At 41.9% G+C, this 19,829-nt stretch overlaps 1 protein-coding gene across 1 annotated transcript in view; it reads left to right on the forward strand.

The window, feature by feature from the left end:
* The window catches only part of KIF19 (kinesin family member 19), a 44,909-nt gene extending 25,883 nt beyond the window's left edge, over window positions 1–19,026 (forward strand). Inside the window, exons 6-20 of the mRNA XM_072403478.1 lie at window positions 177–302; window positions 378–572; window positions 5,601–5,747; window positions 6,337–6,459; window positions 6,683–6,839; window positions 8,664–8,838; window positions 10,520–10,718; window positions 10,988–11,258; window positions 11,593–11,714; window positions 12,164–12,333; window positions 12,544–12,649; window positions 14,022–14,109; window positions 14,225–14,631; window positions 15,845–16,001; window positions 16,205–19,026. Coding sequence (XP_072259579.1) covers window positions 177–302; window positions 378–572; window positions 5,601–5,747; window positions 6,337–6,459; window positions 6,683–6,839; window positions 8,664–8,838; window positions 10,520–10,718; window positions 10,988–11,258; window positions 11,593–11,714; window positions 12,164–12,333; window positions 12,544–12,649; window positions 14,022–14,109; window positions 14,225–14,631; window positions 15,845–16,001; window positions 16,205–16,362 — 2,601 coding nt within the window. The 3' untranslated portion in view covers window positions 16,363–19,026. The remainder of the gene's footprint in view (window positions 1–176; window positions 303–377; window positions 573–5,600; window positions 5,748–6,336; window positions 6,460–6,682; window positions 6,840–8,663; window positions 8,839–10,519; window positions 10,719–10,987; window positions 11,259–11,592; window positions 11,715–12,163; window positions 12,334–12,543; window positions 12,650–14,021; window positions 14,110–14,224; window positions 14,632–15,844; window positions 16,002–16,204) is intronic.
* Window positions 19,027–19,829: the final 803 nt, after the last annotated feature.

Consider the following 19,829-nt stretch of genomic DNA (forward strand, 5'->3'; position numbering starts at 1 on the left):
ACACCAACAAGGAGTAGGGGAGGAGGAATTACTGTTGAAAGAAACTTGAAATGACCGGTCAGACAGATAGGAAGCAAACCAAGAGAGGTTTACAGGTAGTTTAGTATTTGGTGGCCCCCTTCATTTTGCCCATTTTCCCTAAAACCACCCCTAACTTCTTCTTCTTCAATGTGCAGATTTACAATGAAATGATCCGGGATTTACTGAACCCATCACTGGGCTACCTGGACCTGCGAGAGGACTCGAAGGGCGAAATCCAAGTCGCCGGTATTACTGAGGTGTCCACCATCAACGCCAAAGAGGTGAAGTATTATAGGATACAGTAAGGTTGTCTAAACCCGGGTTGGACCATTCCTGACCTTTCTCTTCCCCTGTAGATTATGCAGCTGTTGATGAAAGGGAATAAGCAGAGGACCCAGGAGCCGACGGCGGCCAACAAAACCTCCTCGCGATCGCATGCCATTCTTCAAGTCACCGTTAGGCAGAAGAGTCGCATCAAGAACATCACACAGGAGGTGCGAATGGGGAGGCTGTTCATGATAGACCTGGCAGGATCAGAGAGGGCGTCTCAGGTATGACATTACCTTAAAATAATTTTATGAATAAAATAATGCAAAATGAATGCAGCTCTATAATCATTTATGCATTATCAAATGTGCATTTTGAATGCAGGAATTTGTAGCCTGTTTCGGTTTCCTAACAGCAGCCTTTGTTAACCTTTTTACCCATGGGAACCCCTTGAATAATTTTCAGATCTTGGGGAACCTTTCATCAGTGGTCATTGGAAAGAATTCCTCCTTTACAGAGCTTGGCTGTCATGCAACTCACTCTGCAAGTGATATTGGTCACAAAACTATGGGTGCACCATTACATGGAAGGTCAATCAGCCAAAGCTCAAGGAACCCCTTGCAACCTTTGGAAGACCCCTAGAGTTCCATAGAATAAAGGGTGAGAATGACTGTTATACAGCATTGCTCTAGTGTGATAGGAAGAACAGAACAAGGAGCCAATGAGTTCCTTATCAAGAGTACTCTGAAAGGAGAAATAAGAGAGATGAGCCTATTACAGTTGGCTTGCTGGTAAATCATACGATGACCTAGGCTCAAAAGAAGTGGAATACAATAAATCTTGCCATCAGACTGAGGACATCTAGTGGCAGGAAAAAGTACTACAGAAAAACTTCCAAATTTAAGCTGAAGATTGCAGCAATATTACTTTATCTTTTAGTTAGTTCCTGCACTGGACTGGAGATTTTCTTATACTTAGTTTTCTGTTGAAAGTATATGCTGTCTAAAACTTTATTGTAGCATTTGATCATGGTTAGGGAAAGTCCTATTAAGAACAGAAAACCTTACTTTGCAGCACAAATTTTGTTTGAATTGTTTTTATGCAAGAGTGATCCAGCAGAAGTATAAAATGTTTAGTGTCAAAGCGCAATAAAGCATGGCCCTTTAACTACACATCATGTAGCATCTCGGTCTATAAAAAGGCTGCACTGCATTTTCTCTGTGTTTGTCCCTAACAAGAGCCCTCCAGGCTTATAATGAAGCTGCTATTTTATTGGTAACCTGAAACCCAGCCGAGGACAAAAGGCGCTCTCACTGCAGGGCCATTAGCTCTCAGTATGGTGATGGGATCTGCGTTCGCAGACGGCGCCATCTACAGCGTCTCTTAGGGCCTGCAGTATCAGATACCGCTTTTTAAGTGTTATCGGAGCAGGTTGAAATACGCTGAAAGCATCCAGTAAAGAGGAAATATAATGCGCTACATGCCTTTTCTCCTATTGTTGATAATCACCTGCAGCCTTCTTACAAGCACATGTCTACATATACTCCTGTGATGCCCATATGTCAGGTTTGCTGCTGCTGAACCATGCCTGCATAATGCAACACCTACATATAGGGGCTAATTGTATGAAGGGATTCAAGCTGTTTACTTACCAAGGTGAATTATCACCTTGCAAGAGGTAATTCACTTAGCTAAATGAATGTAGGGATAGTTTACTTTTCAAAGAATTCCCAATGAGCAATAATAATAAAACATTTTACCTTGCACATGATTGGATGCTTGCAGTCAGTAAAGCTTCATCTCCTTTACTAAGCAAAGTGAATGATTCCTTGCAAGGAAAAATTCACTTTGCTATGTGAAAAGCCAGAATCAACCCGCTATTGAACCTTGTCACTCTATAACCTGTATGGCAGGATCACCAGCTATTATTTTTTTTCAACACTTTAACACTTTATTGAATGATATGAAGAACAGATATATATATATATGAAGAACATAAGAAATAGTAAAAATAAAAACAAATTCACGTAATACAATGTAGGTTGGTATACGTCTTTGCAAACTTTTTTGAGAAATCAAATATAGAAAAAAAGAGAGCAATCCTAATTATATTTGCAAGACAAAATAAAAATGAAAATAAAAAACAAAAATTTAACAGAAAAACAACATAAAAAGTGAGAGAGGAACAAAATGAAATAAGGTATAATATAAGGGAGAAACGGCTTCATATTGATCGTCTAATTAATGTCAAATAATTCTGATGGCCTTGAAGGAAGGAAAAGATAACACTATCAACAGAAATTACAATGGCCACAAAAAACCCTTTTACAAATTAACACTTCAACTGCTATTCAGAACTTTATATGTATCAGAGTATTGAAACGGAATCCAGGCATTCCAACATACCATACATTTTTTGGCTCTTATCTGAGGTTATTGCCCTAGTTTGTTCCATCTCATAAATTTCCCCAATTCTTTTGAGCCACAAATTTAAAGGAGGAGTATCAGGTGACTTCCAAAATAACGGGTTTATACATTTGGCTGCATTCAAATGGTGAATGATTAAGGTGTTTGATTGGCATATCTTGAATGTGTGGTAAACAGTTCTGAGGCATGAAAGGAATGTCACCAGCAATTATTTTAACAAATGCAGATTGACAATGACTTTTGAAATGCTTATAATAAAGTTAAGTTGAAAGGATCACTTTGTATAGTTAGACTTCGAAGTTGTTCCCTTTTTTGTGTTAAAAGAATTGATGGAAATTGCATACAGGTAGTCCCTGGGTTAAGGACATATGACATATGGATGAATCCTAGATACAAACGGGGCTTCCCTACTCCCTAGTGTGCGGCATGGAGGCTTGATAGGGGGAGGGGCAGTTTGCATGACGTGCAGAAATAATCTTTTGAAAAAGACAGCTAAAACTAAGCTCTTCTGCAAGCTCTTGTAACTCTTTAATGACCAAGACAAACTCTGCGGTTGTTTCTTTTTGCTTATTAAAGCACAACCTAATAAATGTATGCACTCCGTAAAGTTTTTTTTTTTGCTTTGTTTGTGATTAACTCACAGTGAGGATTTTATACAGTAACTGACACCACGCTGATTATTAATATGTTGAGACAAACATCTGTCCCAATTGCATTTATTAAAATAATGTACCTGTTCTGACTTACATACAATTCAACTTAAGGACAAGCAGTCAGTATGCATGTAATTTCATTTTTTTACTCATTGTTGAGTTGTTCTGTTGGAACTTGAAGTTATGTTATTAAACAATATATGGGTACAACAGTGTTAAAAAAGAATGTAAGGAGATAAAAAATATATTCTGGCAATTGTACTAAAAATTGATTGTTACTTGAAATGTAGATCTCCTCTTCCTGAGGAAGCAGACCTTGTTTCAGCAAAACGCATAGAAATCTTGGAATACCTCATTAAGAGTGTTTTCTGCAAGGAGATCTATATGAGTGCTTTACTTTGAATAAGTTCTTGTTTTTATTGGACTACATATTTTAATGTGTGATGTTTAAAATAATTTTACAATTTGGTTTTATATTTTAATATGAAATAAATTGTGTATGTCTGACCTTAAAAGTCCCCTAAAAGTTGTTACCCTAAGGGAAGCCTAGCTGTCCTTTGTAAATCAACTTAAGAACAAACCTACAGCCCCTATCTCGTATGTAACTTGGGGACTACCTGTATGTTTTAGTGGCAATTGGTGTGTAGTAGCAGAAAGCAGCCACTAGAGCCCGCTATCGCTACATTGAAATCTATGGCCTCAATGTAATGAGCGCTCATCGCCACCTGTAAAAATGGAAATGGAAAAATGATCAGAGCTCATACAAGTTGAATAAAAGTTCAAGGTAGTAAAGATAGGCTAATTTATTACTGCACAGCACTGTAAAAAATTATAAAAGTAGCGTTTTAAAAAGAAAAAGCAGAAAAATGTAATGTTATTTTGATTGTGTTTCTGCTCGTTGTAGCTGCTTTTCAACCTATAATGCAATAGGCATTAGCACATGGTGTTCTTATTTTTAATATACAATTATACATTTGTATAAAAAGAAACTGTAAATGACAGATCAGCAGCCATTGTAAAGGCTCATTATATATGCATGCTGTACTCCATGCTTAGCAGCGCAGCATTGTGATTGTATGTCACTGTTTCTTTTATGCTCTGTATATCTACAGGGCTTTAAAGATTGCTACAAAGATACTGGTTAATCCTAGAGAGGTTTGGCCTCTACAATCAATTAAATGTGTTTCATATCATAATAATGGCAGGATCACCTGCTTCAGGATTGAATGATCCTGCGCTGCTCCCTGGGGCTGCCTTGCCAGCCGTGTTGTTACTTGCGGAACTATTTCTTAAAGATTCAGAACTCTTAGATTTGACAACTGGAAGCATAGATTGGTACTGTTACCACCCACATTCATTCCCTATGGGGAGAAGCTCCATGCAGCATTTCCCCCAAGATGCAGCAGATCCTCAAGGAGGCAGTAACCTCACCGGCACAATGAAAGTAGCCTAAGGCCTCCTTGTTATAGGTAATTGCTCTAGATTCCAGTCCTTAAAACTAAACTATACTTATGAAGAGGTCAAGTTAAGGCTAAGGATAATACCTAGCAATCCTTTAAACAAGGGCAGGAATTTGCCCCGGGGGTATGTAACCTGTCATTTTAAATCTTAACAAGGACAAAGCTACTATCGTTAACAGAAAGTAACAATGACACGAACTTGGTAATACAAGTGCATACATTGTATTTTAAATCTCCAGGTCATTATAGTAATCCCTAGTGATCCAGCCATAGGGGCCTTTTTCAGGCACTTCCTGTTATTGGGTGACAACCATCTCCTAATCAAGGCAACATTAGCTGTGATGGCAGAAGTGCCAGGCTACTGTGAATCTGGCCACATAGGTCATTTATCTGCCGTCCCTTGGCTTGCAAAGTTCGGGAGCTGTTAGCAGGTGGACCCTAATAGTGATCAGATATAATATGGCGGCAGCAACCTCTGCAGCTACTGCACCCAGCGCAATAAATGGTCTGATGGATGCAGAGCTGCAGCTATGTAGTCCTTATACACACATTTCACCAGAGCCCTGATTTCACTAAAAGACCTTTCCCAGGGAAAAGTCTGCTCTAGTTTCCCTCCAGTGCTGCTCACACAAAGCAAAGACTTTGAGTGTTGTGACCGAATTGTCTCAAAAGTGAGTTTTGAGTTTCTGATTTTACTTGGACAGGTGAACAGCATTAGAAGTTTAGCTTTTAATTTGCTGGATTTGATTATTATCATTGGTTTGCAATGCAGACTCAGAACCGAGGACAGAGGATGAAGGAGGGGGCTCACATCAACCGGTCCCTGCTTGCTCTTGGAAATTGTATCAACGCTCTGAGCGACAGAGGAGTGAACAAGTACGTCAACTACCGGGACAGCAAGCTGACGAGACTTCTTAAGGTGTGTTATGCCAACAAGGTGCAGATTATTGTCCTGTCATATATACTCGAATATAAACCAACCCCATATTAAACCAAGATACCTAATTTTACTGGAAAAACTACATTGACTCAAGTATAAATCTTGGTAATCTCCACTGCTAAAATTCAAAACCCAAATCAACAACAAGAATGCCAAAAAAAAGAAATGTGAATAAATCCACCCATGTTGTGTTATTTTGAAAAATTATTTAAAAGGAAACAAAATTAAATCACACAGGCTCAGTCTGTATGGCTATCAACCCCCCAATTTTTAAAGTATTTTGTTCTTTTGTGAACTTTTTGTGCTTTATTGCTGGCCACCAGTAGTTGGCACTATGTGTAACAAACTAGATTGCACAGCAAGGGTTTGTTACACACTTTATATGAGGGCACAGTGCCATCCACTGGTTAACTCAAAAATAAACTAAGATTTTTTTACTTTTTTTAAAAACATTCTTGATTAATACTTATAAAAGAAGTATATAATATATTTTTTATCTGTTGAATTGAGTCTGTTGTCTGAGTTACATGTGTGCTGCCTTATTTTCACCGTCGGGTTGCTTCCTCAGGATTCTTTGGGTGGGAACAGCCGAACTGTCATGATCGCTCACATCAGTCCCGCTAGCAGTGCCTTCGAGGAGTCACGAAACACTCTCACCTACGCCGACCGTGCCAAAAACATAAAGACTCGGGTGAGTGCTTCAGAATTCCTTCACTAACGGAACCCAGGGTTATGTTATCCATACATTTTTGACCTTGGGGTCCAGATCCATAATGTGAAGCATGGTGAGGGGTGGATTGTTCAGTGGTGGAAGTTCGCCTACTCTAAAGCAAAAACTTTTTGCTCTAGTTTTTGACTTTTTGATGTTGGAATTTTTGTCAGGTTTTTATTGTTATCGGGTCACTATCCACCAGGTTAAACGGAACCTCCTGAACGTGTCCTACCACATCGCCCAGTACACCACCATCATCTCTGAGCTGAGAAATGAGATCCAGAGACTCAAGGAAAAAATTGACGAGCAAGGCTTGAAACAGATCCGGGGAGAGAGGGGCGACATCCGAAACATTCAGGGTAATTCTACATCTGTATTTCCACCAATTCCCAAGAGCATGATGGGATTCTTGGTTTAATAGTAAAGGGAAAAAAATGAGAACTAATGCAGCCACTGCTTCTTAGAATTGATAAGATTTTGGTATTGGGTTTTGATGTGCTGGTAGAATGGATGTCAACAGAAGTGCCTGTTCTGCTTGTATCAACCAATCACATGGCAGATATCACTTTTCTAGCATAGTGTAAGGAACTTACCTGTCCTGCGAGCCCGCGGTGTCCCTGGGGATCCCAGCCGCAGAGGGAGACGCCGCTGCAGCAGGCAGCATGACTGAGGCGGAGGGATCCGTCCTGGCCAAACTACTGTTCGGCCAGGCGGCATCCCTTGCATCTCTATGGACGTGATTACAGAAACTCCTGTTCTCAGTACTCCTTTGGATGTACAAAGTAGTGCACATCCCAGGGGTGCTTTTGGAAGAGGTGCGCGCGCTACCACGCATGCCTCTTGTACCCCCGAGGGCGTGGCACTCGGCTGCCTCGCCGCGGGGAGGGACATAGTTAGTTTGAATTCAGTTACTCTCCAATCAAATCGCGCCAGGTGGTGCGAGGTCATTGGTCACTCCGGCCATTTAAGGAGAACCTGTCCTGACCACCATTGCCCGCCATAAGCCTCTGTGAACACAGTGTGCTTGGGTGCGTTCTTGTATTGGTTTATGCTAATCCCGTTTGTCATTTCCATAGCGACCTAGCCTGAAACCTGACTCTTGCCTGAACTCTGCCTGCCCTGTCCTCAGATTGTTTGTGACCATTCTTGTCTGCTGCCTGCCCTGACCTCGGATTGTTCCTGACCTGCCTTTGCCTTACCCTTTTGTACTACCTTTATCGGACTTAACCCTTGTCTTGTTTTATGACAATAATAAAACTTGATAGAAGGGTATTTGGAGTTGGCTGTGGTTTCTGTGCCCAGGCACATTACACATAGGTTGGGGGATAAAAACCAATACAAGCACCAGTTACATTAATCCTTACCATCCAATGCCAGAGATGGGCATTGCATTTGTAGAAGGAATACTCCCCTAGCCGCTCTCTTCGCTCCTCCAGTGACCTACTACTGACTTCCTCCCTCATAACCTCATCACACGCTCAGCTCCAAGACTTTTCTAGAGCTGCCCCGACTCTCCTACTTTCTGCTCATTTAAAGAGCACTCACAACTTTTTCAGACTTGCCTACCTGTCTTCTTCTGTCTCTTAAAACCGTCACTACTTCCCATCATCCATATCTTCCCTCCTATTGTGTGTTACTTCCCCCACCTCCTAGATTGTAAGCTCTTTGGGGCAGGGTCCTCTCCTCCTCCTGTGTCACTGTCTGTAATTGTCTCTACCCCTATTTAATGTACAGAGCTGTGTAATATGTTGGCTCTATATAAATCCTGTTTTTTATTATTATTATTATTATTATTATTATTAATAATAATAATAATATAAATAAGAAGAATATTAATAGTAGGAGATGTCAGCCATAGCAGTTTCTATTCTTCTGCCATGACGGGTTTTCTTTAAAGGCTTGGTGTTGATCCAGAGAACATCTGATTGCCTCATGGAATCAAGAAGGAATTTTTTTCCCCTGTTGGAGCAAATTGTATCAGGGTTTTTTTTTGCCTTCTTCTGGATCCACTATGTCCATGGGATTTTATATCTAGGATAAGTTTATTTCCCTAGTGGTTGAACTTGATGGACTTATGTCTTCTTTCAACCTGACCTACTATGACACTATATGTAAATATGTAAATGGGAATAACTGGTTAAAACGTTTGACTCTGACCCCTAACCCTTTTGCTTGCCTTCCAGCCGAAGTCCAGCTCCACACCTTGCCCTACGAGCGTCGAGAGATGGACCAGCTTAGAGAACAGCTGATAAAGGCCTTCAGAGAGCAAATGGACATCCGGAGGCAGCTTATGGAACTGGAGAATAATAACATGGAAATACAAATGGAGACGTCTCGACATTTCCTCATCCTTGCAGAGTAAGTTTTAGAAGTTACATGGCTCTACGAGTCTACGAGTCTGCAATGATTAAGGTTGAGGGCCTTAACCTAGCATATCTGAAGGCATATGCAGACAGTAGATGGTGACTGGTCTTAATCACCCTTAGATGTTCCATTTATAAGCCCCCAGAAGTGAGGGAAAACACTCATTGGACCTCATCAATACAACATTATGTCCGTCTACTCATTCCCAAAACATCTGGAACTGGCAAAATCTGCCAAAGTTGTTCTGCTTTCAGTAGCCACAATAAAAGGAAATGTAACTTTGTCTATTCAAGGCAAGATGGCAAGTACTCTTTACAACACTCCCTTCCCCTGCCTATACTACTCTTGCTCCCATTGCTCCATTTATTTGTTGGAGCTCTTGGAAATACCCAATATGGTAGAGTAAAGTATGTGAACTTATTCCTTGCTCTTTAGGAGTCAGTGCTCCAGGCTTGAGATTCCCCTTGCTGGTCATGTGGGAGAGAAGTAGATCTTCAACTCAACATGGAGCTTACACATGGATGGGACTTAGGGGTCTGCAAAATGAACAGTTGAGAAAAGTTGAGAGGTCTTTTACGATAATTTGGCATTTTTGCCAAATTACTGTATTGTAATAATATTTTTAGGTGGACAGCTCCTTTAAAGGTTTTTACTCAGCTTAGGTCTTAGGTAGTGTTGGTGTTCGAATTCAGGATGTCCATACATTCGACCCGAATATGGCGATAGACTCGACCCGAAAATCACCGGATTCCTCGGCCTGAATTCTGGGCTCTGAATTCCAAAAGCCCCCTTTTACCTGGGCCGTGGGAACCTGCGGTCACAGCTGACTGGAGGCACATGGGTGTAGGGCCCGTGCCTCCAATCAGCTGAGACTGCAGGCGTACTGAACTCCTATGACCTCTTAATGGAGATTCTCTATTGAGAGGTCATATGAGTTCAGTACGCCTTCCTGATTTTTTTCTTGCCTTGTACAGTGTTGTGCAGAGCTGTGGGAGTCTTCACATTTTGTTTTTAAATGTACTTGGAGGCTGTAGAAGCTCTGCACAGTCCCGAAAAATAACCCAAATTGTCCCCCTATTCACTTTAATAGTGTTCGAATTCAACGTTCGATCGCCCAAACAATATCGGCCTATTCGATCGAATAGCCTTTGAATCAAATAGTGAGATTTTCAACCAACACTATTCTTAGGTATAATGGGGCATGTATAACCAGGTGTGTAGTGAGGCGGGCACAGGTGGAAAGGTGCCCTAACTTCTTTCAGGAATGGGCACGCATGCCCACTCTTATTTTGCAAAGAATTCTTTACTGGTCCGCGGCCTTTGCCAGTCTGCCCTGTGGGGTCAGGAGAAGGACCCCGCTGGGAGCGGCCAGATCCGCAGACCAGGTCCCCTAGATGGAAATGAAGGCTCAGGATGGTGGGTTGTTTCCTTGAGGCTCAGACCTGCGATGAGAGAGTGGTTCAGGTATCATGATGTCCCTCTGGGGGAAGTTTCTTCCCCTTTGAGTGACACATAGGCAGGGGTATAGTGGGGTCGGCATGTTTGGATAGTACCATGCCCCCTCTTCTTTTCTTACAACTACACCCCTGTGTATAACCATATAAAATATCCCAGGGTCCCTCACAAACAAACTCTAAACTAAATACAATATATATTTTTTTTACTACTTTTGCAGCTGGGAACAAGAAAAAACACGGAGAGTCCGCAAATGGAGGGAAGAGCTGCAGAAAGAATTGTATGGAAAGGACGATAGCGAGAAGGACTCGGACACGGGTGACGACCAGTCTGACATCATGGAGCCCCCGGAGGTCACCACAGCCAGGGAGAACATCCAAACGTTGGTGGGAGACCAGGGAAAGCTCCGCAGGCAGAAGGTATGATGAGAGTGAGAGAGTTATATATCATTATTGGCCACATAATTACAAATTTGGGAGCATTTGCTTTTTACCAGAAGGTGGTCAGCATTGTTAGCCACCATATTTGGCTTTGACCCAAGTTCTACTTTGAATTCATCCCAACTATTCACACCCTTTTCTTTGTAGCTCACCATCTCTCTAATTACCCATATCTGTAAATTTCCCCCCATGTAAGATTTTTATTCAACCTCCTACATCTTAAAAGTCGTCATCTTCTTCCCACACAGCTGGAGCTGGAGAAAAGGTTCAAGGAGATCCGTCATCGAGCGAGGAGGCTGGAGGAGGTTTTACCAAAGAAAATCAGCTCGGAGGAACAGAGGGAAGTCCTGAGCCTTCTGTGTAAGGTACACGAGCTGGAGATCGAGAACACTGAGATGCAGTCGCATGCCCTACTGAAGGACAACATGATCCGACAGAAGAACTACATGGTGCAGAGGTTCGAGCAGCATCGCTCCATCTGCGATGAAATCATCAAGCAGCAGAGGCGGATCATTGCAGGTAAATGTGATTAGTGGAATTTTAGGCAAATTGTATATTTTGAAGTGAAATTGTAAAGATTTTAATATTGATTTTTGTATACATGTGTGCCAATATACCTTCTAGCTGTATAAAATAACATATCCAGTGTTGGGCGATGTGGTTCTTCCCGCCAATAGCTTTGTCACTGCTGTGTTCTGTACTAATATAGCTGTTGGGGGCCGAAAACACAGTGCCCAATAGGGACACGCCATCCGAATGTAAAATTACCTATCATTGCTGCCCTATAAGTTTATATTTTAGCAATAAAACCAACAGCAGCTCCATCATCAATCCCATGTACATCATTTTGCAGATCACAACCTGGCTGTCCCACACCGTCTGGAGGACCTGTATGAACTCTACCTCCGAGAGCTGGATGAAGGAACCTTAGAACGTATTAGTCTCATTGACAGGGCTTCGGTTTTGGCTTTGAAGGTAGGTAATAGGTAGGTTGTGTTACTAAATCTGATGACTCTCCTTTCAATGGATAGATAACCCTACTAGGATTTGCCATATTGCTGCAACTGTTACAAAATGATGGCTTAGGACACGGTTAGGAGATTTTTTTTTTTTCTCTTCTGAAGGAGCCACTAGTCCATCCAACACACATGACTGGCAGCTTGTTGGGCAAATTGTTCAACTACTTTGCTGGAAAAATTACAGTTGACTTGGTCTGTGAAGATCAGGTCTTCTATTAATCAGCAATGGAGGTGATCTACAAGCCACAAATGCATGGCCAAATGTTATCAACCTATCCCATTCATTGGATGGAACAGGAGTTGAGCCTACGGCAGACCACTGTGGCTCACCATCTGACTAAAAGTAGTTTAATTCTGAGGTCCGAATGTCTTTCATAGAGCATACCTTGAATTTCTCCATTACAGGACAGCCAAAGCTCTTTGCCGAAAATTCCTCAGATGACAGCCGAGGAGACCTCCCAGGAACTGGACTCGGACCAAGAGAGTGTCAGAACCTTTGGATCTGACAACAGGAATATCAATTACAGGGAGTCATACCGCAGGATCTTACCGCGACTTCTGTCTGAGGCTGAGAGGTGAGAGGAGAGGTGTGATAAAGAAAAATTGTTGGGGAATTTGCTGGCATGCATATAAAAGACAGATTAGATTAATTTAATAGCAAAACTCTACCAAGGGATAAGTATTTTCATTTTCAGCCATGTGACTATAATTTTTAAAGCTTATTGTATTGTCACCTTTTAGAAAATAAGGGTTCTTATCCTGGTATTCATTCTTTCCTTCAACAGTGATGCAAATAAAGTGTTTAAAACTAGCCCTCGTGCACGTTACTTTAAGAATTCCACAGTAGTGACTCCACCTCCAATTCACGTGAATGGGATGGTCAGCAAAGAGGTAAGTGACCTAGTTTTTACAGTACAAGAGTTTTTAAGATATTGAGTTTTTAATACGCTGATTTTAGTACACTGAGATCTCTTTGAAACTGCAAAATAAACAAAAAAAAAGTTCAAAGGTTTCCTCATAGGAGATACTTGTAGATCCCTCCCAACCTTTCCTTGGGCCGCTTTGTATTACCACTGCAAAGCCTGTGGCTGCTACTTTGAGCCACATTTAGACATTTTTACCTAGGCACTTTGGAATGTTATTGTCCTTTGGTATACGTTCTTCCTCTTCGTCATATAAATATTTTAGGCCAGATCAGAGTCTGGACCAATTATCATTATTATAATATTATTAATGACCCCTTAAGGTCTCTTCTAGCAGTCTAATACATACCTACCTTCTTTAACAGTACTAAGCTCTGATGAAGAAGGACCCTTTAAACCCAAAAACACATAGGGTTTTTTATGACCTTGGCATCTGAAAAAAATTGAACCTGAGGTACCTTTTGCTTTGGTGCTATTTTTTTTTATATACTTGAGCACAAAGCTGATCTTTGGCTACCAACCCTGGAAGACCTTTCTAGGGTGAATCATTCCCTTTATAGTGTTTAAAGACAAAATAAAATTACACTTTTAGTAATCCACTATCAGGTCAATAATAATAATTCCTCCTACCTGCCTTGGTATCTGTCAAAAAAGCTGATCTATACATCCAGGAGCTTCAGCTTTGGTTGCCAGAATACCCGGCATTCCTGGCTTCCTCTGCACGTGCTGGGAATGAATGAACTCCTGTACGGGGGTTACACCACCTTAGCCAATAAAGATGGATGAAGTTTGTCTACATAAAGAGAAGAAAGAAGATGGGGGCACCCTGCAAAGGAATAGGAACATGTGAGTATCATGGATTTAGTTCTATAGGAACATTTGCTATTTCAAAAGATCTGGCTTTCCAAACCTTTCCGCTGCATCCCAAATGGTACAAATAGGATCAGATTCTTTCATAAAATAAGAATGTATCCTGACCTTCTTCAACAGTACCAAGCTCTGATAAAGGGGGAGGCTTTGAACCCCAAAATGTGTAGGGTTTTTCATGAATTTGGTCTGAATAAAATTGATTCTGGGAGATCTTCAACACGAAGAGAAGAAATAAGATGGTGGTGCCCTGTAAAGGAACAGGGACAGGTGAGTATCATGGGTTTGGTTCCACTTAAACATTTGCTAATTTAAGAGATCCTTTAAGATTAATTTAAGAGATTAACTCTCCAAATCTTTTCTCTTCATCACAAACAGTACAAATAGGATCAGATCCTTTCATAAAATAATAATGTATCTTGAGGCCCTGCCTGGAGTTTCTGCTTTAATTATATATTTCTCCACTTTTGCAGTCATTGCCTCGAAGCAATCTGGTGAGCATAAGCGGCCACATCAACTCCTCACCTGAGAGTGTCGACAAAGTTGCTTTAACGCGTAAAGGTAAGAGAAGGAGCAGTATTACTGATATTCTAAGTGACTGCCCATCCCACAGATTTAATTTGTTACAAAGAAGAAATCTGGTTCTACTATTAGAGTTTTTTTTTTTTTTTTACAGAAAAGAAGGAAATTCTCAGCAGCATAAAAAATATATCGGTGAAGGCGGCCAGACGTCGTTCCCGAGTCATTGAAAGTGATCGCCTCCAACCTCTTCAGCCGATGAAGGAAAGGAGCAACCTGTCTATTCACTCATTGAGCGAAAGTGAGGACAACCCATACCGAGACCAGCAAATGACCAGCACGCCCCTCCACCACGCTGCCAGTGAGGATAACCTTTCCACCAGCACCGGAGAGATGGTGGCTGCACTGGTGGGAGGTACAGGAGGAAACCACCGAAGGGACTCTCCAGGGATGTGGCAGCGTGTGCCAAAGAAAGGTGCCCAGAAGTTAGAAAGGAGGGAAGAGTCTCTGGAAGTGAAACGCAGGAAGAAGAGGTCACGGTCCTTTGAAGTCACTGGCCAGGGGGTAAGGCTCAGGAAGAATTTGAAATTTTTAAGAAGAGGTGTGTTGGCTGACCTCTTATGAAGCTGTCAGGTCCATGACTGATGTGCAGTGCAGGCCTCAGCACTTTTTGGTTCACTGTATCAGAAACTGTATTCGGATCGCCCTGACTTTCCTGATCCAAATGCTAGGCAGCTAGGCAACAAGCACTTTCAGTAGCAGGTTGGCAAAGACAGACGTTTTTTTTTTTTATTATGATTATGCGCAAGGTGTTTACCTATTGTTACCCAAATGACAGCTACCCAAACCAGTCAGAGATAAGCATGGGCATCCTGAATATTCTTTGGCTACTATACCCGGCAAGTGTCCTTATACCTTTTCCTTTTTGCCAGCATTATGGCTTTTTAGCAATTTGTGCTACAGTTGCTCTTCTGGGGATTAGACCAGACAGACTAGGCTCCCCCCCACTCAAATCAATGAGTCTCAAGTAACCATGAATTTGTCAACAATTCACTGGTTGTACATCCATTGACCACTTTTGGTAGGTTGTAACCACCCTCTATTAGATACACCCTTCTGTTTTGGGGATACTTTGACCCATCATCCAAGCCACCACAATTTGGCCATTTGTCAGAGTCTCTAAGATCCGAACACTTGCCCATTTTTCTTGCTTCCTGCACATTAACTTCAAGAAATTACTGTTCACTTGCTGCATGATATATTCCTTCACCAACTTTATCAGGATCCATCATAAGCAGATCATCAATGGTTTCAATTTGATTGTAAGTGGTTTTAATGTGAATCCTAAGAGACCTTTCTCTTTGTGCCTGCTAATCCCAGTCTGATATTTGGTGTGCAAGGATGTTATGGATCAGTACACCTGCTGTGCCCAATATTAGGAGCTGCAACCATACCTGCATTGAGTTCCCAGGTCTGTACACACATTGTGCCTTTTATGAGGGATTCCCATCCTCTCTGCACTCTGCATCTCCGTTCTTGGGTCTGCATACCTGCTGTACCCTTTATAAAGGGTCTCTATGATCCTTGCATTGGGTTCCTGGTTCTGTACATGAAGCAGAAACACCCAAAACTCCCAGGTGAACAGGAGCAGAGCAGGGAATTATAACAGTGATTGAATCTGCCTATCAAGCTTTACCTATAAATAAAATAAATGTCACCTTTTGGGCTCACCCTTTAGGAATTAAGCTTTTAAAGGTCATTTTTTGTAATTCTACAGCTGATCAGACCGAAGAATCATCCTTCTCGCAACAGAATCCTGGAAAGCAATTCTGACCACAAGATCCAAACGAACGGCCCTCAGGGAGGACACAGCCGCATTCCAGGGAAGGTTGTGCTGCCTATAGCGCAGGTGAAACTTCCTCAGAACCACACAGGTGAGTAACAGTCTTCTTTAGAGAAGAATAGAATGCACAAATAATGCAGCTCTGTCTTTTTTTACCTGTGGCTAATGGTATTTAGCTAATGCGATCAGTTTTTTACAATCCCCAAATTTGGCCAGTGAATGTTCAGCTTTTTTGCTCGGTTGGTCTAATAATTTGTGGCACAAATTACAATTTTTTCTTCTCAACCCATACAGGAGCAGTAAAACAGATGGACCACCAAGGGCCAGGATCCCAGCCCAACCCCCCGGTCAACACGAAGAAGCAAACCTTTAACCAACGTCCCCGATTCAACTACTTCAGCTCAAACACTGCCGGTGTAACTGGCAAAGAGATGAAGAACCGCAAATATTAACCGGTCGTTGTTGGTGTAAAGCAGTATAGCCAAGGAATGGGCCTGGTGTCGGACTGGGGCATTTTATGGGACTTTTTGAGATGACCCACCTGGAAAAGTCACCAGAAGCTTCAAAATTACTTCAACCAGTATCAGAAAAACTGTATTATGATGGGGAACTGTGTCCCTTGTTTCTACTACAAGTAATACACCTGTAATGTACCCCCTTATGACTGAGGCGGGGGGATAGGGGCAAATGCCCTTAGGGCTGCTCCTTGGTGGGGCACCAGCACTAAGATAGCAAGACGGCCTTGGTATTTCGATATTGCACAGACGAGGTCAATGCATCAGTGTGCAGTCACTTTATTAAATACCTGCATTGAGGTTACCCTCATATGTTCATCCTGCAAAATAACCTGGTTGAATCACCATGGTTGTGGCCTTTCTCATAATGCTTTGAGTATGAAGTGAGCACTGTGCCGGCTTTCCTGCAGGAGCACAATCCAATTGACCCACATTGACTGCTACCTTTGAACCCATATCCCAACTTCAAGGGTGAAAGTTCATGGCAGCCATTGACTACAAACCCCAATACAGATAATTGTCGACTGGATTTTACAATTGCAGAACTTTATTTTTCGTTAATTATTTTTGTGGACGCAATCTACAATCGAACTGCACTGGAAACCTGACTCCTTGAAGGACTAAAACATTTGTATCGTCAGTAAGATTTCAGTACGGCGTTATTCCGGCTGCTGCTATTGGAGGGTCACTGACCATTGCAAGGGGTTGCTATCTATTTGCTGTGGCCCCTGCGCCAGTTTTGCGGCAAAGACCTGTATATGGGAATGTGGGCATAAAGAGACCCTGTCACTGCTTTAGAAAAGGTCAACTCATTGGCAGCCTATAAAAGTAGAATCCTAAAGGTTATGAATACCAAAATGTATTGGCCAGTGTAGGAAAGGATGAGAACCCTTGGAAAGGTAAGTATTCAATGACTTATACACGGGCTGCCAGTAAGTTTATTTTTTTCTACAGTATGGGCACGGTCACTTTAACAAAAACCTCAAGAAAAACATGTTGGCTGTCATTGTTGGCCTGCTTATGGACATGCAAATTGGCTGTGATCTTTGGTTCTTCTCTGACAAGGTTCCAGCCCTAGAAGGTTCCGGCTGCAGTTCTGCATATGTTCGCAACTGCTGGAATGTGCAAAGCTGCCTTTAGAAAGAATCCAAATTTCTGGGTTTCTATTAGCAAGATTCCCTGTCTACCCCAAGGTCGTACCTCTGTATACATTAAAAAACAATATATCTACAGCACTCAATGCAGTTTGAACCAATGCTGGCACCATCTCTGCATTCTCCGTATTTTCTAACTGGCAACATCTGTATCTTCAATACAGCAACTGATCTGTATCCTTCAGCCAGGGTACTTTTCTATCTCTTAATTCCAAAAAAGTCTTTTAGCCGGTCATTTAGGTGCCGATTTCTACCCTATATTATTCTTTATATACCTCCTATACCTACCCCACTTATATCTCATATATGCAATGTTAAGGCCTGTGTTGGAACAGATGCATTGGCAGTAATTGAACTCTTATATACAGCCCTGGCAGCTGCTTGGTTGGCACGTGACATTAAAAGATATATAACACTGTTAGGCTGGGTGCAAAGGGCTGATCGCAGCATTATTTCTCTTGTGCCATGTTTTTGTTTGGATAAAAAAGGAAACCTATTGGGCAGAAATATTATTCTTTTTGAAAAATGTGTTTGAATGTGTGAGAATGGGCAGGCAAGAGGTAGAGTAATGTGGACCATGCTCTGCTTTTAGCTCATGGTCGTGCTGGTGGCCCATTGCAAAAAAAAGAAAAAAAGATATTCGATAAAATGAATCTGTTTAATGGGTCCCCATGAATTATTAAATCTCCTAAAAATGTATTTATTTATTTTACATGTAAATGCTCCTGTCCGCTGCCACCACTCCATTGAGTTCTCCACTTTTTCCATAGATGAGACCCAATGGAGAGTTTGCCTTTGGGTTCTCCAAAGGTAGAAAACTTATGGAGGATGCTGATGGTGGGGGGTAGAGAATAACTATGCAAAGGTCACCACTTATCACCTTTCTATCTTTATTTTTGTGCATGGGGAGAGGTGGTGCTGCGAACAGCTGTGCAAACAAGCCCTCTTTTTTAACTATGCAATTTTGAAATGACTTTACTGTGAATTTTTGTGATCAGTGGTTCAACTGGCATAAAGGGTAGAGAAGGAGATTTTGGCATATTCTGATCCAGCCTGGAAATGGCTCATTTGAGATAAATGGCTGCCTCACCATGCTGCTGGGTGCCCTCTCATTCACTAGTGTTCCATAGACTAGGGCCAAAAATACCTGTGGATTTACTGCACACTTTAGGAAATGTACCTACACTGCAGAAAATGGCAGTGCAGGAAATCAGTGCTGAACATGCCACATGGGGGGGTCTTCAGCATGAATGGATCATGTAGGATGAGCTGCCACTAGTTAGCAGAACAAATGTTTCATCCTTTGGGTGTTAACACAGCAATGTGCTTTGTGGTTAATCAGTGGTAAATACATTTATATTGATCAACCAAAACATTAAACCCCTGACAGGTGGAATGAAATTGTTGATTATCTGGTTACAATGGTCCTGAATAAGCACAGAGGGGGGGGGGGGTAATATATTAGGCATAAAACCCATGAACAGATAAAGATAAATAACATTGATTATCTGGATACAATGGTACCTGTCGGGGGGGGTAATATATTAGGCAGCAAGTGAACAGTCAGTTCTTGAAGGTGACATGGTAAAATGGGCAAGGGGTGTAAGGCTCTGAGGGTCTCCGACAGGGCCAGATGATGATGGTGGACAACTGGGTCAGTGCACCTCCAAAATGTCAAGTCTTTTGGGGGGATTCCAGTATGTAGTAGTTAGTATTACCAAATGTGGTCTAATGAAGGACAACTGGTGAACCAGAGAGCATCCAAGACGCCTTGATGTAGATGGTGGGGGCTAACATATTTGGTTCAATCTGACATGCTGACCCCTGTCCACCTCCAAAGTTGCCCACAATGCACAGGAGCACCAGAACTGAACCATGAAGCAATAGAAGGATGTGGCCTGGCCTGACAAGTCTTGGTTGCTTCTAGATCATGTGGATGACCTGGTGCATCATTTACCTGGGCCTGGGTTGGCAGCAGTGTCACCTAAATGATCTCCTGCTCATTTCTTGGTGCCAGATACCACTAGAAACCTTCAGAGCTCTTGCAAGGTCCATGCCTCGGTCAAAGCTGATTTGGAGACAGAAGAGGGAACCTACATAATATTAGGCCAGTGGTTTTAAAGTCTTGGCAGCTTGTTGTATTTCTTACGTTTGCTTGCAGATATACCATAGGCTCAGAGGATGAAGAGCGTGACAGAAAAAAAAGTGGCAATGGTTCAGAAGCATTTGGTTGCTTTGGCTAAAAAGAAG

The sequence above is a fragment of the Pyxicephalus adspersus genome, chromosome 3 (assembly GCF_032062135.1).
Source record: "Pyxicephalus adspersus chromosome 3, UCB_Pads_2.0, whole genome shotgun sequence".
NCBI lineage: Eukaryota > Metazoa > Chordata > Amphibia > Anura > Pyxicephalidae > Pyxicephalus > Pyxicephalus adspersus.